This window comes from Toxotes jaculatrix, chromosome 8, assembly GCF_017976425.1.
Source record: "Toxotes jaculatrix isolate fToxJac2 chromosome 8, fToxJac2.pri, whole genome shotgun sequence".
NCBI lineage: Eukaryota > Metazoa > Chordata > Actinopteri > Toxotidae > Toxotes > Toxotes jaculatrix.
In genome coordinates this window covers 10,490,305-10,502,276 of record NC_054401.1, presented here as the reverse complement: position 1 = coordinate 10,502,276, position 11,972 = coordinate 10,490,305, and the positions used below count along the sequence as shown (strand labels likewise).

General features: G+C 40.4%; 2 protein-coding genes across 9 annotated transcripts; one reads left to right on the top strand and one right to left on the bottom strand.

Annotated features, from left to right (window-relative positions):
- Window positions 1-173: 173 nt before the first annotated feature.
- Window positions 174-4,423, bottom strand: josd2 (Josephin domain containing 2). 8 transcript variants are annotated; one of them, XM_041045068.1, is made up of 5 exons: window positions 4,036-4,423; window positions 3,756-3,888; window positions 2,542-2,667; window positions 2,090-2,284; window positions 174-1,817 (listed from the first exon to the last, which is right to left on the bottom strand). In XM_041045068.1, the coding sequence occupies exons 2-5, from the start codon at window positions 3,875-3,877 to the stop codon at window positions 1,706-1,708; spliced, it is 555 nt and encodes a 184-aa protein (XP_040901002.1). In that variant the 5' UTR covers window positions 3,878-3,888; window positions 4,036-4,423; the 3' UTR covers window positions 174-1,705. The 8 variants fall into 8 exon arrangements, with proteins under 8 accessions (XP_040901002.1, XP_040900997.1, XP_040901000.1 ...); XM_041045063.1 differs by having other exon boundaries at window positions 3,756-3,901; window positions 4,148-4,423; XM_041045066.1 differs by having other exon boundaries at window positions 3,756-3,897; window positions 4,148-4,423.
- Window positions 4,424-6,098: 1,675 nt separating this feature from the next.
- Window positions 6,099-9,772, top strand: ube2s (ubiquitin-conjugating enzyme E2S). The gene is made up of 4 exons (XM_041043401.1): window positions 6,099-6,272; window positions 7,434-7,581; window positions 8,749-8,939; window positions 9,034-9,772. Exons 1-4 carry the CDS (start codon window positions 6,270-6,272, stop codon window positions 9,400-9,402), a joined length of 711 nt encoding a protein of 236 aa, XP_040899335.1. The 5' UTR covers window positions 6,099-6,269; the 3' UTR covers window positions 9,403-9,772.
- Window positions 9,773-11,972: the final 2,200 nt, after the last annotated feature.

The following is an 11,972-nucleotide window of genomic DNA, read 5'->3' as shown; positions in this document are numbered from 1 at the left end:
TATGTATAGCATCGGGTCTCTGAGATCTCTCCAAGATGTTTTGTGTATATATGGTATGGTATGTTGGAGATTTCATTGAATCCCCTTTCCTTGCCAACTGACCTTGTTAACCCTTGAATTGAGTTTGTATGGTTATCAATGCTCCTTTTGAATGGCATCCTTTTACACTCAAGAGTCTAATATAAATAAAAATAACTTCAATAACCCGACACTGGCCTTCATCATGTCTACAAGAAACACACACATCATGTATTATAATAGATTCATACTAAAAACAACAGATCAAAGTTTAATATAAATAAGTTTCAGTATGATGAACCTCTGAGCTTAGGTTTATGTGTGAGTTAGTCACTAGTGTGTCCTGGAGACGATGCTCCTGTTCTTTTGGATATGCATAGATCAATAGGCTAGACAAAATACAAACATAAAGGTTACATACAGCACAGAACCAGTGTTTTTGCATGTTTAACTCAGTTACAACTAATAACAAGTAGTGTAATTTACATTTCTGCATTGTTTGCTTTTAGTGATCTTACTGATGTCCATGCAGCCACTGTCAATACAGAGCAGTGTTAGTATGAACCTGAAGACACTTTAAACCTGGTTGCAATAGGTAACCCTTGACAAGGAATGTCATGTCTACTTTTGTAGACAGACTGTTTTTGTCAAAGCTTCATTACTGTGTGGATTCAACTGTGTTATCACACTACAATAACATGACTTGGACAAAAAAAGAAGAGGCAAGATGTTATTTGTGATGGATTACCTGTCTCAACACATCTTTCAAATCTCTAATTGTTTTCTGTACACTAAAGCTAAACGAAATGAAAACAAAGGCTGCCTAGAGAATCAGAAAAACATATTCTAACATTTAAGAATCTGCATCACATTATGAACAATGTCTGAGAAAGGATTTGTGATAAACTGATGAACACATGCAAAAACACTGGTTAAGTCCCTCAGTGCTTCACCAGGTGATACCTTCCAGTACATGTGCCTGCATGAACACACAAAAAGACAAACAGTGCTAACAAATCTAACTCTGTAGTGCATAGAAAGTTCACAACAAAGGTCGTGGGAAGAGATGGTGCACTCAGGTGCTGCTTGATAACTGATAAATTTTGACTTTACCATTTTCTACATACAGTACATACTGATCTAATTTTGGCAACAGGATCACAAAAGTCCAATGGTATTCTACATGGCAAATTCAATCCAGCGAATTTTCTCTTGATGTTTTAGTAATCAAAGTAGTCCAGTTATCATTACGGCAGATAGTTTTTCATGCACAAACACTGCCTGCAATTTTTCTACCACAAAACAGTGAAAGTTCAGTCATACAGTATGTCTCAACCTAAGTATTATCAAATTAGTCCACATTTGCCTCAATCTTGCAACACTGTTAGCTTGGATGCACCTTCTCCAACAGACGTACCAAGAACAGGACAATGCAAATACATGGGTCACATCAGAGCAATTGCATTTACAGCTGTTACAATCAAAACAGTTCTTCATTTAGGGAGTAAACGCCTGTCTCTGCTTCTCTTTGGAACTTCCTTTGTGTGTATGTTTGTAAATTTTAAACGTATTATAGTGCATTCCCTGAAGAGATTTTTGTGAGGTGTTTGTTTTTTTAAAAAAATGTCTGTCATTTTCCCAGAGGAGATTTTTTTCATGCTAAAATGTAAAGGTATGTCCCAAGGCATCACTTTTTAGGGTTGTCGGAGTTCAGCCATGAACCGTCTTCTTCCACCTCCCGCCGGACGACCAGGAGCATCTCTGCCACATCCTGAGAAAGCTGTTCACTGAGAAATGTGCTGATAGAAAAAGAAGAACGACAGAAGAGAAAAGTTTAAAAGAACATGGACACAGACATGGGGCAGATTACTAGACTGCACCATCCTCGCACAAACAAATGGTGAGGTAAGCCTCATGTGACCACTCATATGGGATGACTCACTCACTGAGACAGAGATCAAGCAGCACACAAAAGCCAAGTTTTGATCTAATTCAGAGCAGACAGACACACACACACACAGATTACTGAGAGGCCTGGAAACATTTCAGAGATGTAAAAGCACATTCTTACCGTAGCTCTGCTTCTCCGCCAATACAGACAGGACTCTTCAATTTGGAGTCGAGGTTGTAGTACTGTCCATTAACTTGCCGAACGGCAAGCCAGTGCCGCCGTCGGAGTGGGAGGGACACAATCCCAAGCGATACTCGTGATGGGACGTTAAGAATAAAACCCTGGACCTTGGACATGCAAAGGCTCTGTACCGTCCTGTATTTAAAAAGTACAGAGAAAGAGTGTGTCAAACAAAACTTCCACTTTGAGATATCTGTAGTCATCCATCTATTATATTCATAGCTGATGCTTGGAGATATTCTAAATATTTTTAATAATCCCCAAACTCCTTCAGACATGTTAGGTATGTTGCAAAATGATGTGTGTTTTGAGCTAGACTGTCTATGTTACCGCAATGAGGCTTGCAGCTGCTGAAAAGAAAAGTTTACCACACAGGGCTCAGTGTGTCTCACCTGCGTTTGTCCCACCACACCGCAGCCAGTTCCCTGCTCTGTAGTGCTGCCATGATGACATTGACGTCATAGTTTCCCGTGCCAAACACTGACCGATGAGGGTTCACCACACACTGTGGAGCCAGCCTGGAAAGAGTGAGTGACAGACCAGTAGAGCATTTTACAGTGAAAGCTCATCTTGCATTTGTTACAATTCAGTATTAAATTTGGGCATTGGTGAGAAGGCCTCTTCTTTCCATGACTGTTGGGAATCAGGACCACTCTGAGGTCTTTTTTTTTTTTTTGTAAGATTATCTCCACACTGTGGGCTCAACTGTCAACTATCACCCATTGGATTTTCATTGGATATAGCTTTGTTTTTTTCAGAACCACCCTTCATTCAAATAAAGCTTGTTTATAACAACTTGGACAAAGCTTCTGTGAATTAATGGAGTCATATGGTTTCCCACAGAAAATTCTTTAGCCAAGGTCATGAGTTACCCATATCATGACTCATCGCATCTCATAGTCAATCCATTTACTAAATAACATCCTAAAGAATAGCTGCCCTAAATACAATGTCTTTTGCTGCATGAAAATGCACCTATTCACTTTTCTCTTTAAGAGCAATGTTACACTTCATATATATTTGTAATTTATTTCACCCGTTATACAGAAAGCGTTACAAAAAGTCCAAATATTCAAAGGTCATATATTATGATATATTAAGACAGAATGTTTTGAGAATCTATGGTAAAGTACAGAGAGGAAAATAAATACAATTTCCTAATTAATAACTAAAAATAACAAAACAAAAACAGAGAAAGAATAAAATTAAAATCTACATTAAATCTCTAAACTCCTGAAGCACACTGAAAGTGTGCACTCGTTTCTTATTACTAGTAGCTGTAATAGACTCAATGTAATTTCTAAATTCCGTGGTGAGTAGCTCCACAGATGGATGAGATTTACAAAATTTGGACTTACGTATATGAAATTTCTCTAGTAAGATAAACAGGTGATCAGTCTATTGTGTTGTTTTGCTTCTTGTTTTCATGATATAGAATTATATCTTTGGGACAGATTTCTCAGTAACATCCTGGCTGCAAACTAAAACTATATGATTCATGCTTTGAATGTGTTTGTTTGTTTGTTTGTTGATACAAAGCAGCTGCATGTGTTTTCCTCTCTTATCTCAGCACACACACCGACGGACCATCCAGACGTTACCCTACCGTTTACAGATGTCGTCGGCTGTCTCCTTGGTGAACACCCGCTCCTGGAGCACGTTGTTGAGTGCATGAATGGCGCACAGCTCCAGTCTTTGCTTCTCATGGAACACCTCTCCTTCGCTCATGCTAAAGCTTGCTTACCGCACTTGCTTAACACACAGAAGAAGTAACGTTAATGCAGTAAACGCCGGGTAACGTTACAACTGGTCTGCTGACGGAGCAACCGCGCAGCACAGTTCACAGCCCACTCAAGCTAACTTAAAAGACGTTAGCAATTGCTTACCGTAACGGAGGTTAAAGTGTCACAGCCCGCGGATTATACTGTGAATCTGGTTGCTGACAGTTTGCAAAAAGTGACCATTATTAATCGACAACAGCTAAATGAAGCTACTGACCTGCTGATAAAGCGGTTCCCCGTTTAAAAAAAAAAGATGCTGGACTCTGACAGCTACATCCAGAAACCGGAAGCAGAGCCGTTGTTTTTGTTGTGTTGTTGTTGTTGTTGATGATGTGTAGCTGTCACGCCCATTTACGGTATACGCACAGCAGCCCTACAAACACCGTCAATTTAACCGTGACTCTACTGAACTCGCTGAAATAATAATTAACGTTAGAGCCAACTTATCGCTGTACAAGGACAGCGAACATAAGCGTCCCCACCAGGCTCGGTCCCTGCTGATAACTGTGGAACTTATGTTAAAGCGCCCTCTAGTGGTTTGTCCCTTTATTGAGACGATGATGGTGACGACGACCATGGTGATGATTTATGGCAATGGTGGGTAAATAGTGTCCACTGGGCCAAATCTGATCCTCCAACAAAACAGTTTCTTCACCTGCTTCCCTTTAGTTTACACCAAAAATCGTATTTTCGCAAATCTACTGTAGATGATGATATGAATACATCTCTCATGCAAGGCTGGATTACCAACTAAGAGCAGCAGGAAACTGTCCAGGGGAGCCTGGAACAGGAGAGTACAATACAGGTACAGTACTTGAGTGAAAATGTGTAGTTACCCTATACCAATCGGCATGGTGGTGCAGTGGGTAGCACTGTCACCTCACAGCCCTCCAGGTTCGAACCCTGGTCTGGGCTCTTCTGTGAGGAGTTTGTATGTTCTTTCTGCGTGGGTTCTCCGGTTTCCTCCCACAATCCCAAAAACATGCACATTAGATTAATTGGCTACTCTAAATTGCCCATGTGAGTGTGTGCGTGTGTGGTTGTCTGTCTTTGTGTGTCAGCCCTGCGATTGACTAGTGACCAGTCCAGGGTGTACCGCGCCTCTCGCCCATAGTCAGCTGGGATAGGCTCCAGCTGACCCCCTGATCCTATACCAATGGATATGACATGCAAAAAGGCCACCAAGCCAGGAATCAAACCATGGATGTTGCGCTTATGTGGAATGGACCTTAACCTTTGGGCCACCAGATGCCCCTAAAATGTGAGTTCCATAGGCATCTTTTTGAAAATTGGTCTCCACTTGTGAGATGTTTGGGAGGATGAAGATTTGATGATTGTCATCTGACACAGCCACAAACATTGTACATATAAAGCTCTATACAGTCCACTCCTTAAAATGTCAAAGAAAGTAAATTACACTAGTACTGTGTTACACACTATTATTGTTAAAATATGATGCTTAATTGCGAATAGAACTGAAACCATTAGCTCATTAACTTTTTAATTTTTTTTGTGTAAAAAAACATTGTGAGCATGTCAGTTTGGGCTTTGGGTATATGTGACAGACATTTCTCCCATTTATCTTATGTTTTACAAATCAATCAATTAATTGAAAAAATACTCAGGTGATACACATTAATGCATCAATATTAGTTTATAATATCTAACTTTTAACTTACTTACTTCTAACACTTTAAATACATTTTCCTGATTATATTTACATACCTGCATACTTTCATTACATTTACTCAAGTGACATTTTCAATGCAGGACTTTTACCTGTAATGGAGAATTTTACAGTGTTATTGTTACCTATACTTAAGTAAAGGATCTGTGAACTTCCTCCACCACTGAATATGCTAATCACACTCTTCTGTTCATCAATGTTCTTTCTTCCCCAGCTTCCATATGAGTGTTTCTATTTTGACTTTTGTAGATCTTTTTATGTTCATTGTGTTTCATTTTAATTGGCTTTTAAGAATTGGTCATGGGGGTGTGTGAGTTTTTCAAACGGACCAATGGCTGATAAATATCAGTCTTGTTTTCGACTCAGTGTGGCTGATAGGGCTTTCGACCGTGACGCAACGCAAATAGTGCATTGTGATTGGTCCAAGTTTCCTGACGTATCGTGTCACTAAGATGCCCATTGGTCAGTGGTGGTAGGTTAACGTGAGGATCGTATTTTTGTTCCTGTGTCAACGAAAAGAAGAAAAGAACAGCAGCCAGTGAGACCGGGCTAAGTTGTCATCAAAGATAGTTTTTTTCTAAAACATTAACAGAAAAGTCTCTTATCTGACACCAGCCAGGCATCCACCACCTTAACAGAACTCATTCTAAAGATGGTAAGTCGGATAGCCGAGCTCCCTGCTAACAGCTAACGGGAGTCGCTGCTAGCTTGATCCGACGTTTAGTCGTCGCCAATTTGGGTTGTGTCTATTTGCTGGAGTCTCTGGCGTTAATTGAGAATCGTCATATACATTGACATAATTAAACAAATTAATTGAAGACTATAATAAAATTTAAAACCACCGAGCAGCTTTAACATTAACGTTATCTGAGCGGGGCTAGGCTATTACTGCTAACGCTAACGTAAAGTTGTATACGGACGGACGTTATAGTAATCTCATTATAGTAATGTTTTCTGGCTTTTGTGATTTTATTTATGCCAGATCACGTTAAGCAAGTTAAGTTCAAACTTGTCTGGAGTACCACGAGGATACTTAGGGGTTGTACGAACCGTTGCCTGAAAGGTGAATCTTTTTTTATCTTAGGTAATTCGTTACGTTATGATAACATATTGAAGAGCAGCCAAACACAAAATCTGCAAAAGGAAAAAAAAAATGGTCTCAAGATGATTGTGCATTTGTCCTATACCACATGGATCTTGAGTGATATGATCTCATCACTGAAATGATATGATTTTATCAGTCAAGATGATTCTTATGATGATTATTTTTATTTTATAAACCCCAGTATACCGAGTAGTTTGTCCAGACAGTTAAAACGCCCGTGCTGGTTTGTTTTAATGTTAGCACATGAACTGATAGAAAATTGACTGTTTCTACAATGCTTTCACATGGCTCATCGAGGCCGATATCTGTATTCATTGTTTTCACTAAATTGATGTGCCATTTTTTGCTAAAAGGTGTAAAACGGTACTTTCTGGCATGGTATATTTCTGTCAGTTGCAGCAGATGATATGCTCTAGGAAAAATATCACAACAATGCTTTATTGGAGGTCTGTTTAGACATTTTAAAGTTGTCGTAGGCCACTATCAATATACTAGACAAGGTTTACAGACATTTAGGTGCATTTAACTATTTTTTGTCTGCTAAGGCAAACACATCTCCTTCAGTCAGTCAGTTTTTGGCATTAGTAAAGCAGCTTGACCATTTCTCTCAACATTATCAAAAAGATTTTAGATTTTCTCTTTATAGTAGGCCTGCATTTGTGCATATACATAACCTGAGTTTGCTAAACCGTTTTTTATGTTTCTCCCTAGAATTCCAATGTGGAGAATTTGCCCCCTCATGTTCTTCGCTTGGTCTACAAAGAGGTTTCAGCTTTAGCAGCAGATCCGCCCGAGGGTATCAAGATTTACCCCAGTGAGGAGGACATAACTGAACTGCACACAGCCATTGAAGGACCAGGTAAGGGCTGCACAAAGATAGGTCCTCTGTATTGTCTTTTATTTGTTACATTTTGTTTTGATGTTCTTTTTCTCACAGTAAAGTATTTCTCACATCTCGGTATTGGATTTGTTTCTGTTTGTCCATGAGGCCGTTTCCTTTGCATATTATACTGTCTCATTGTTCATAATAAACATCTCAAACCCTGATCAAATGGAATTACTGAAAGGTCATAGTAGAATGTGTGTTTTGTCATTTTATTGACAAAGCACATGATTCTTGAGTAGACCGTGTATTTTAAAGGTCAACTTAAAAACTGCAGCTTTTAATTTATCTTCCATCTAGATGCTTAACAACTATTTGGCAGTGAGGGGACATTTCACTTGATGAACAGCCTTCTATTATCAGCCTATGGTAACAACAGCCTGTTAACCTCTCTCACTTTGATGGCTAAAATGTGACAGCCATCTATTCCATACATTTGTTCAGGTAGTTGGTGATAAACTATCCAAACTTAATTGTTACTCTTAGCGTCATTTTTACCCATGAGGTTAATATTATACATTAACATCTGTTTTGCAAAGTATAAAATATACTTTTCCAGTGGTTTCTTGAGAATATACAGTGTTGTCCTTTATTTGTGGATTTTGTGGGGTGTTGCTATTCACATGTGAGACACACAAGCCACTCAAACCACACAGCCAACAATGCCCATGCTGTCCTGTCACTATGAGCTCAATGCTTCAGACCTTGTTATTGTTAAGTAGGCCTTGAAGAGCCTGACACTTGTACACATTTTATTAACTCCCACACAGAGCACATTTTCTGCAGCAGTTTGGGTACTGATACTAGTACTGGTATCGGCTATTTGCAAATAAACTGCAGCCAAAACTGTCATATTACATCAGTCCAAGGACATTGTGCTTATAAGCTATTGCAGATAATGTATTCATTACTTTCAAGCGGCAAAGGAGTACATTTCATAAGGTGATGTGTTTATGTGTATATGTGTTGTATGTTTTCACCAGAACCAAAATGGATTATAATACTGACTGACTTGGATGTAATATTTTTCTGTTTTTGTTAGTTGACTCAGTTGCTGCTCTATGACCTTCTTTCTTTTTATGGAGCAAGTTTGGCACAGTAAGGACATACTGTTCATGTGATGAATTTTTTATGCTTTGACAGAGGGAACTCCATTTGCTGGTGGCATTTTCCGAATGCGTCTGGTCCTTGGGAAGGACTTCCCTGCGGTTCCACCCAAGGGGTATTTCCTGACCAAGATTTTTCACCCCAACGTGGGTCACAAGGGAGAGATCTGTGTCAACGTGTTGAAGAGGGACTGGAAGGCAGAACTCGGCCTCAGACATGTCTTACTTGTAAGATGAACTGTCAGTCTTTGTTGTTCTGAGTAGCAACTTTGTTTTCCTCCACTATTTTTACATTTCTGTCTTCTCCTTTATTTCCCCACAGACAATCAAGTGTCTTCTCATCCATCCAAACCCAGAGTCAGCTCTGAACGAAGAGGCCGGGCGTTTGCTGTTGGAGGACTACGCAGAATATGAGTCCCGTGCTCGGCTGCTCACAGAAATCCACGCCATGGGCGGGCCCGGCGCGACCTCTGGGGCTCCTCAGGACCCTAATGATGGCCCACAGCCAAAGAAGCATGCAGGAGACCCTACAAAGAGAGCAGGGCCCAGTGCAGCAGCTGTGCCAGCAGCTCTGGGTAATGGAGCTAATGGAGCCAGCACCACCACCAGCAATAGCAACAGTAGTAGTAGCACTAACAATGTAGCAGGGAAAAAGAAAGCAGATAAAAAGCGTGCATTGAGGCGGCTTTAATACCTGTCTCTGTGTGTGCGTGTGTGTGTGTGTGTGTGCGTGCGTGCGCAAGCGAGAGTGTGTAAATATAAATATTGAAGTGTGCTGATGATGTTTTTGTTCCCTTTCTTTTATGGCTCTTTCTACCACCAGTCCAGACTGTCCACTTTCTACTCATACTTTACCCTTTGTTTTGCCACCAGTTTGCCCTGATGGCATTACAGGTTTGTTAATTATTTCCATGATTAAAAATATTTGTTCCTCTTTTTGAAGACACTTTCACTGCGAAAATCATGCCATCATTTGTAGTTTTTCCTTGGCCGTCTTCTGAATGAATGACACAGGGAGTGGTTTTCACTGTGCAAAAGCCTCTGTCTGTCCATTAATGAAACATAACCACTGTTTTCTTAGACTTGGTAGCAGCCCTTTTTAAAGTGTTTCTTGGTGAATGCTGCTGTGATGGTACTGTGTACTGCTCAGCCAGGCTCACTCTTGAGTCTAAACCAAGATGCTACTTTAATTAAAGTCAGGTTTTCAAATTGAGCTCAAAAGTAATAATGGTAGAAGTTGCTAAGCAATTATGCAAGAAGTCACAATTGGGAGAGAAATATTGTTAATGTCATATGGAATAGAAACATCTTTTTAAATTGTACTTTTCATAATTGAACTGAGTGGACTAAATGGAAGAGAGTTTGCAGCAGAATGTAGGAAGTCTGTTGTGTTCTTCATGGAGTCTCAACCCCCTCTAAGTTTTTTCCCCCCCTTTCTCTAAAATTGTTTCACTGTCCAGTATTTTCAGAAGTTGTTTATAATTGACATGTCCATATTCAGCTGTCTTGTGGTTGTGTGTGAAGACATAGATCAGTGGCTGTATGGGAACAGGGTAGGTTGCCAGACAACTCTATTAAAAAAGAAAAAAGAATCATCTAGTCTCTGTATTGAGCATACAGTGAAGTGACTCGCTTAAACTACCCCCTGCTTCCCTACAAAGCAGTATGTGCTCTTAGACACCCAGCTCTCCGACCAGCCATGTGGGTATCAGAGAAGACATCAGTAGAAAAACCTCCACGTTTGATAGAAATTGTCTACCCCCTCCCACCCATTGCACTGGCAGGGTTTCCTGGGCAGGTTTTCTCTCTTTTCTAAATGCATGCGGGGCCTACATTTCCCAAGGAAACACACTGAAGCGCTGTCTTAATGTGGATGGAAAAGGTGCCTCTGAAACTCTTGTTAATGTGCAAACTGTTGGCTGGATATTTTGTGTCCATTTTAAATTATTTAAATAAATAAAACATTGAAATATGAGAAGTGAAATTAAAAATGAGTCATATTTGCTGCTTTATTGGATCTCGCATTGCATGCATAATTGTTTTGTAATGTTAAATGTGTCACTTTCTTCAGATAGGTGTATCAGTATAACCTCTGAGAATGGATACAAAGGTGAAGCCTTTACTGTTCAGTGATGTACAATGGCACTTTGTTTTGTTTATAGTGGTCTCCTGTTCTGCAGTGATGGAATAACCATTGTGAGGAAACCGGTAATTGCATCCACCCCAGCAAACCAGTGAGTGAAAGTGCACTCTGTAGAGCGTCATTGGACCATCTAATGAAGGGCTCCACTGGCCTCTGCTGCAGACGTGCAGCAGCCCACCCACCTGTGTAGAAATAGCAGTTTGCCATGCAGGTAATTATCAGGCCCTTCTTAGACACCTGGGGTTCCACACAACCCTTTGCACCTTCCCCAAGCCCCATTTTGGAAAAGCTCACCTCCTTCCCCACCTGGTCTCCACCTCCATGGCATAGCTTTCCCTTTTAATGCCAAATCTCTGTTCCTTGCAGTCATATTAAAAGAAACGCCTGGACTGCTTCTTTTGTTAAGTCATATGAATCTTTGATGGTCTGCTGTGTAGCCTGGGTCAGGTGTAAAGGGAATAAATGCTGGTTTTCCTGTGTCATATAGCCCACGGTGTAATGGTGTTAATTGTGACTCAGCTTGTAGATCTAATGTGTAATCTCTGATTTCACCTCATGTCAAGACAGTGCTCTGTTGAAATTTACTGAAAAGCCCAAACCTGGTTTCAGTCGTGTGCTGAGGGTGGTTAGGAGGCAGTTACTGTACGTGACGGTGGCCTGAGGACAAAAAGAGCCAACTTCAACCTCACATTATCTCCTCTCCACTCTTGTCTTGGCAGTTTTGTGGATTGCTAGCTGCCCCCTGTTCCTCCTAAACTTAAAGAAATCTCCGAATTGCCAGTGTAGGTCTGGCTCTAATTGACAGTTTCGTTCACGCTCCAGTGTTAAAGCTTTTGCGCCAATCCGCTCCCCTTCCCCGTTTTCATCGCTTTCATAATTGCCACCAACATAATGAAACAGTTGCTGTGGCAACCGTGTCTCTCTGTTTCTCTTTTTCTCTCTCACAAAGAAAAAAAAGATAACGAAAAACCGCACACACTCTTCTCTTTGGATCTCGGAGGTCTTCCGCTGAATTTACCGGCTGCTTTAATTTTGCAAGTTTTTCTGTCTTTTTTTCTTTTGATACCTTTATCTCAGTCTTATACTTTCTGAAAGATCAGTGGCCAAAATCCCAGAAC

Excerpts from the sequence above, each read along its gene's own strand:
- josd2 (XM_041045068.1), bottom strand. The coding sequence starts at position 3,877 with ATGAGCGAAGGAGAGGTGTTCCATGAGAAGCAAAGACTGGAGCTGTGC. Across the intron at positions 2,285-2,541 it reads GTGTGGTGGGACAAACGCAG|GACGGTACAGAGCCTTTGCA; the intron begins GTGAGACACACT and ends TTTTAAATACAG. Across the intron at positions 1,818-2,089 it reads GGCGGAGAAGCAGAGCTACG|CACATTTCTCAGTGAACAGC; the intron begins GTAAGAATGTGC and ends TTTTTCTATCAG.
- ube2s (XM_041043401.1), top strand. Across the intron at positions 7,582-8,748 it reads CACAGCCATTGAAGGACCAG|AGGGAACTCCATTTGCTGGT; the intron begins GTAAGGGCTGCA and ends ATGCTTTGACAG. Across the intron at positions 8,940-9,033 it reads GCCTCAGACATGTCTTACTT|ACAATCAAGTGTCTTCTCAT; the intron begins GTAAGATGAACT and ends ATTTCCCCACAG.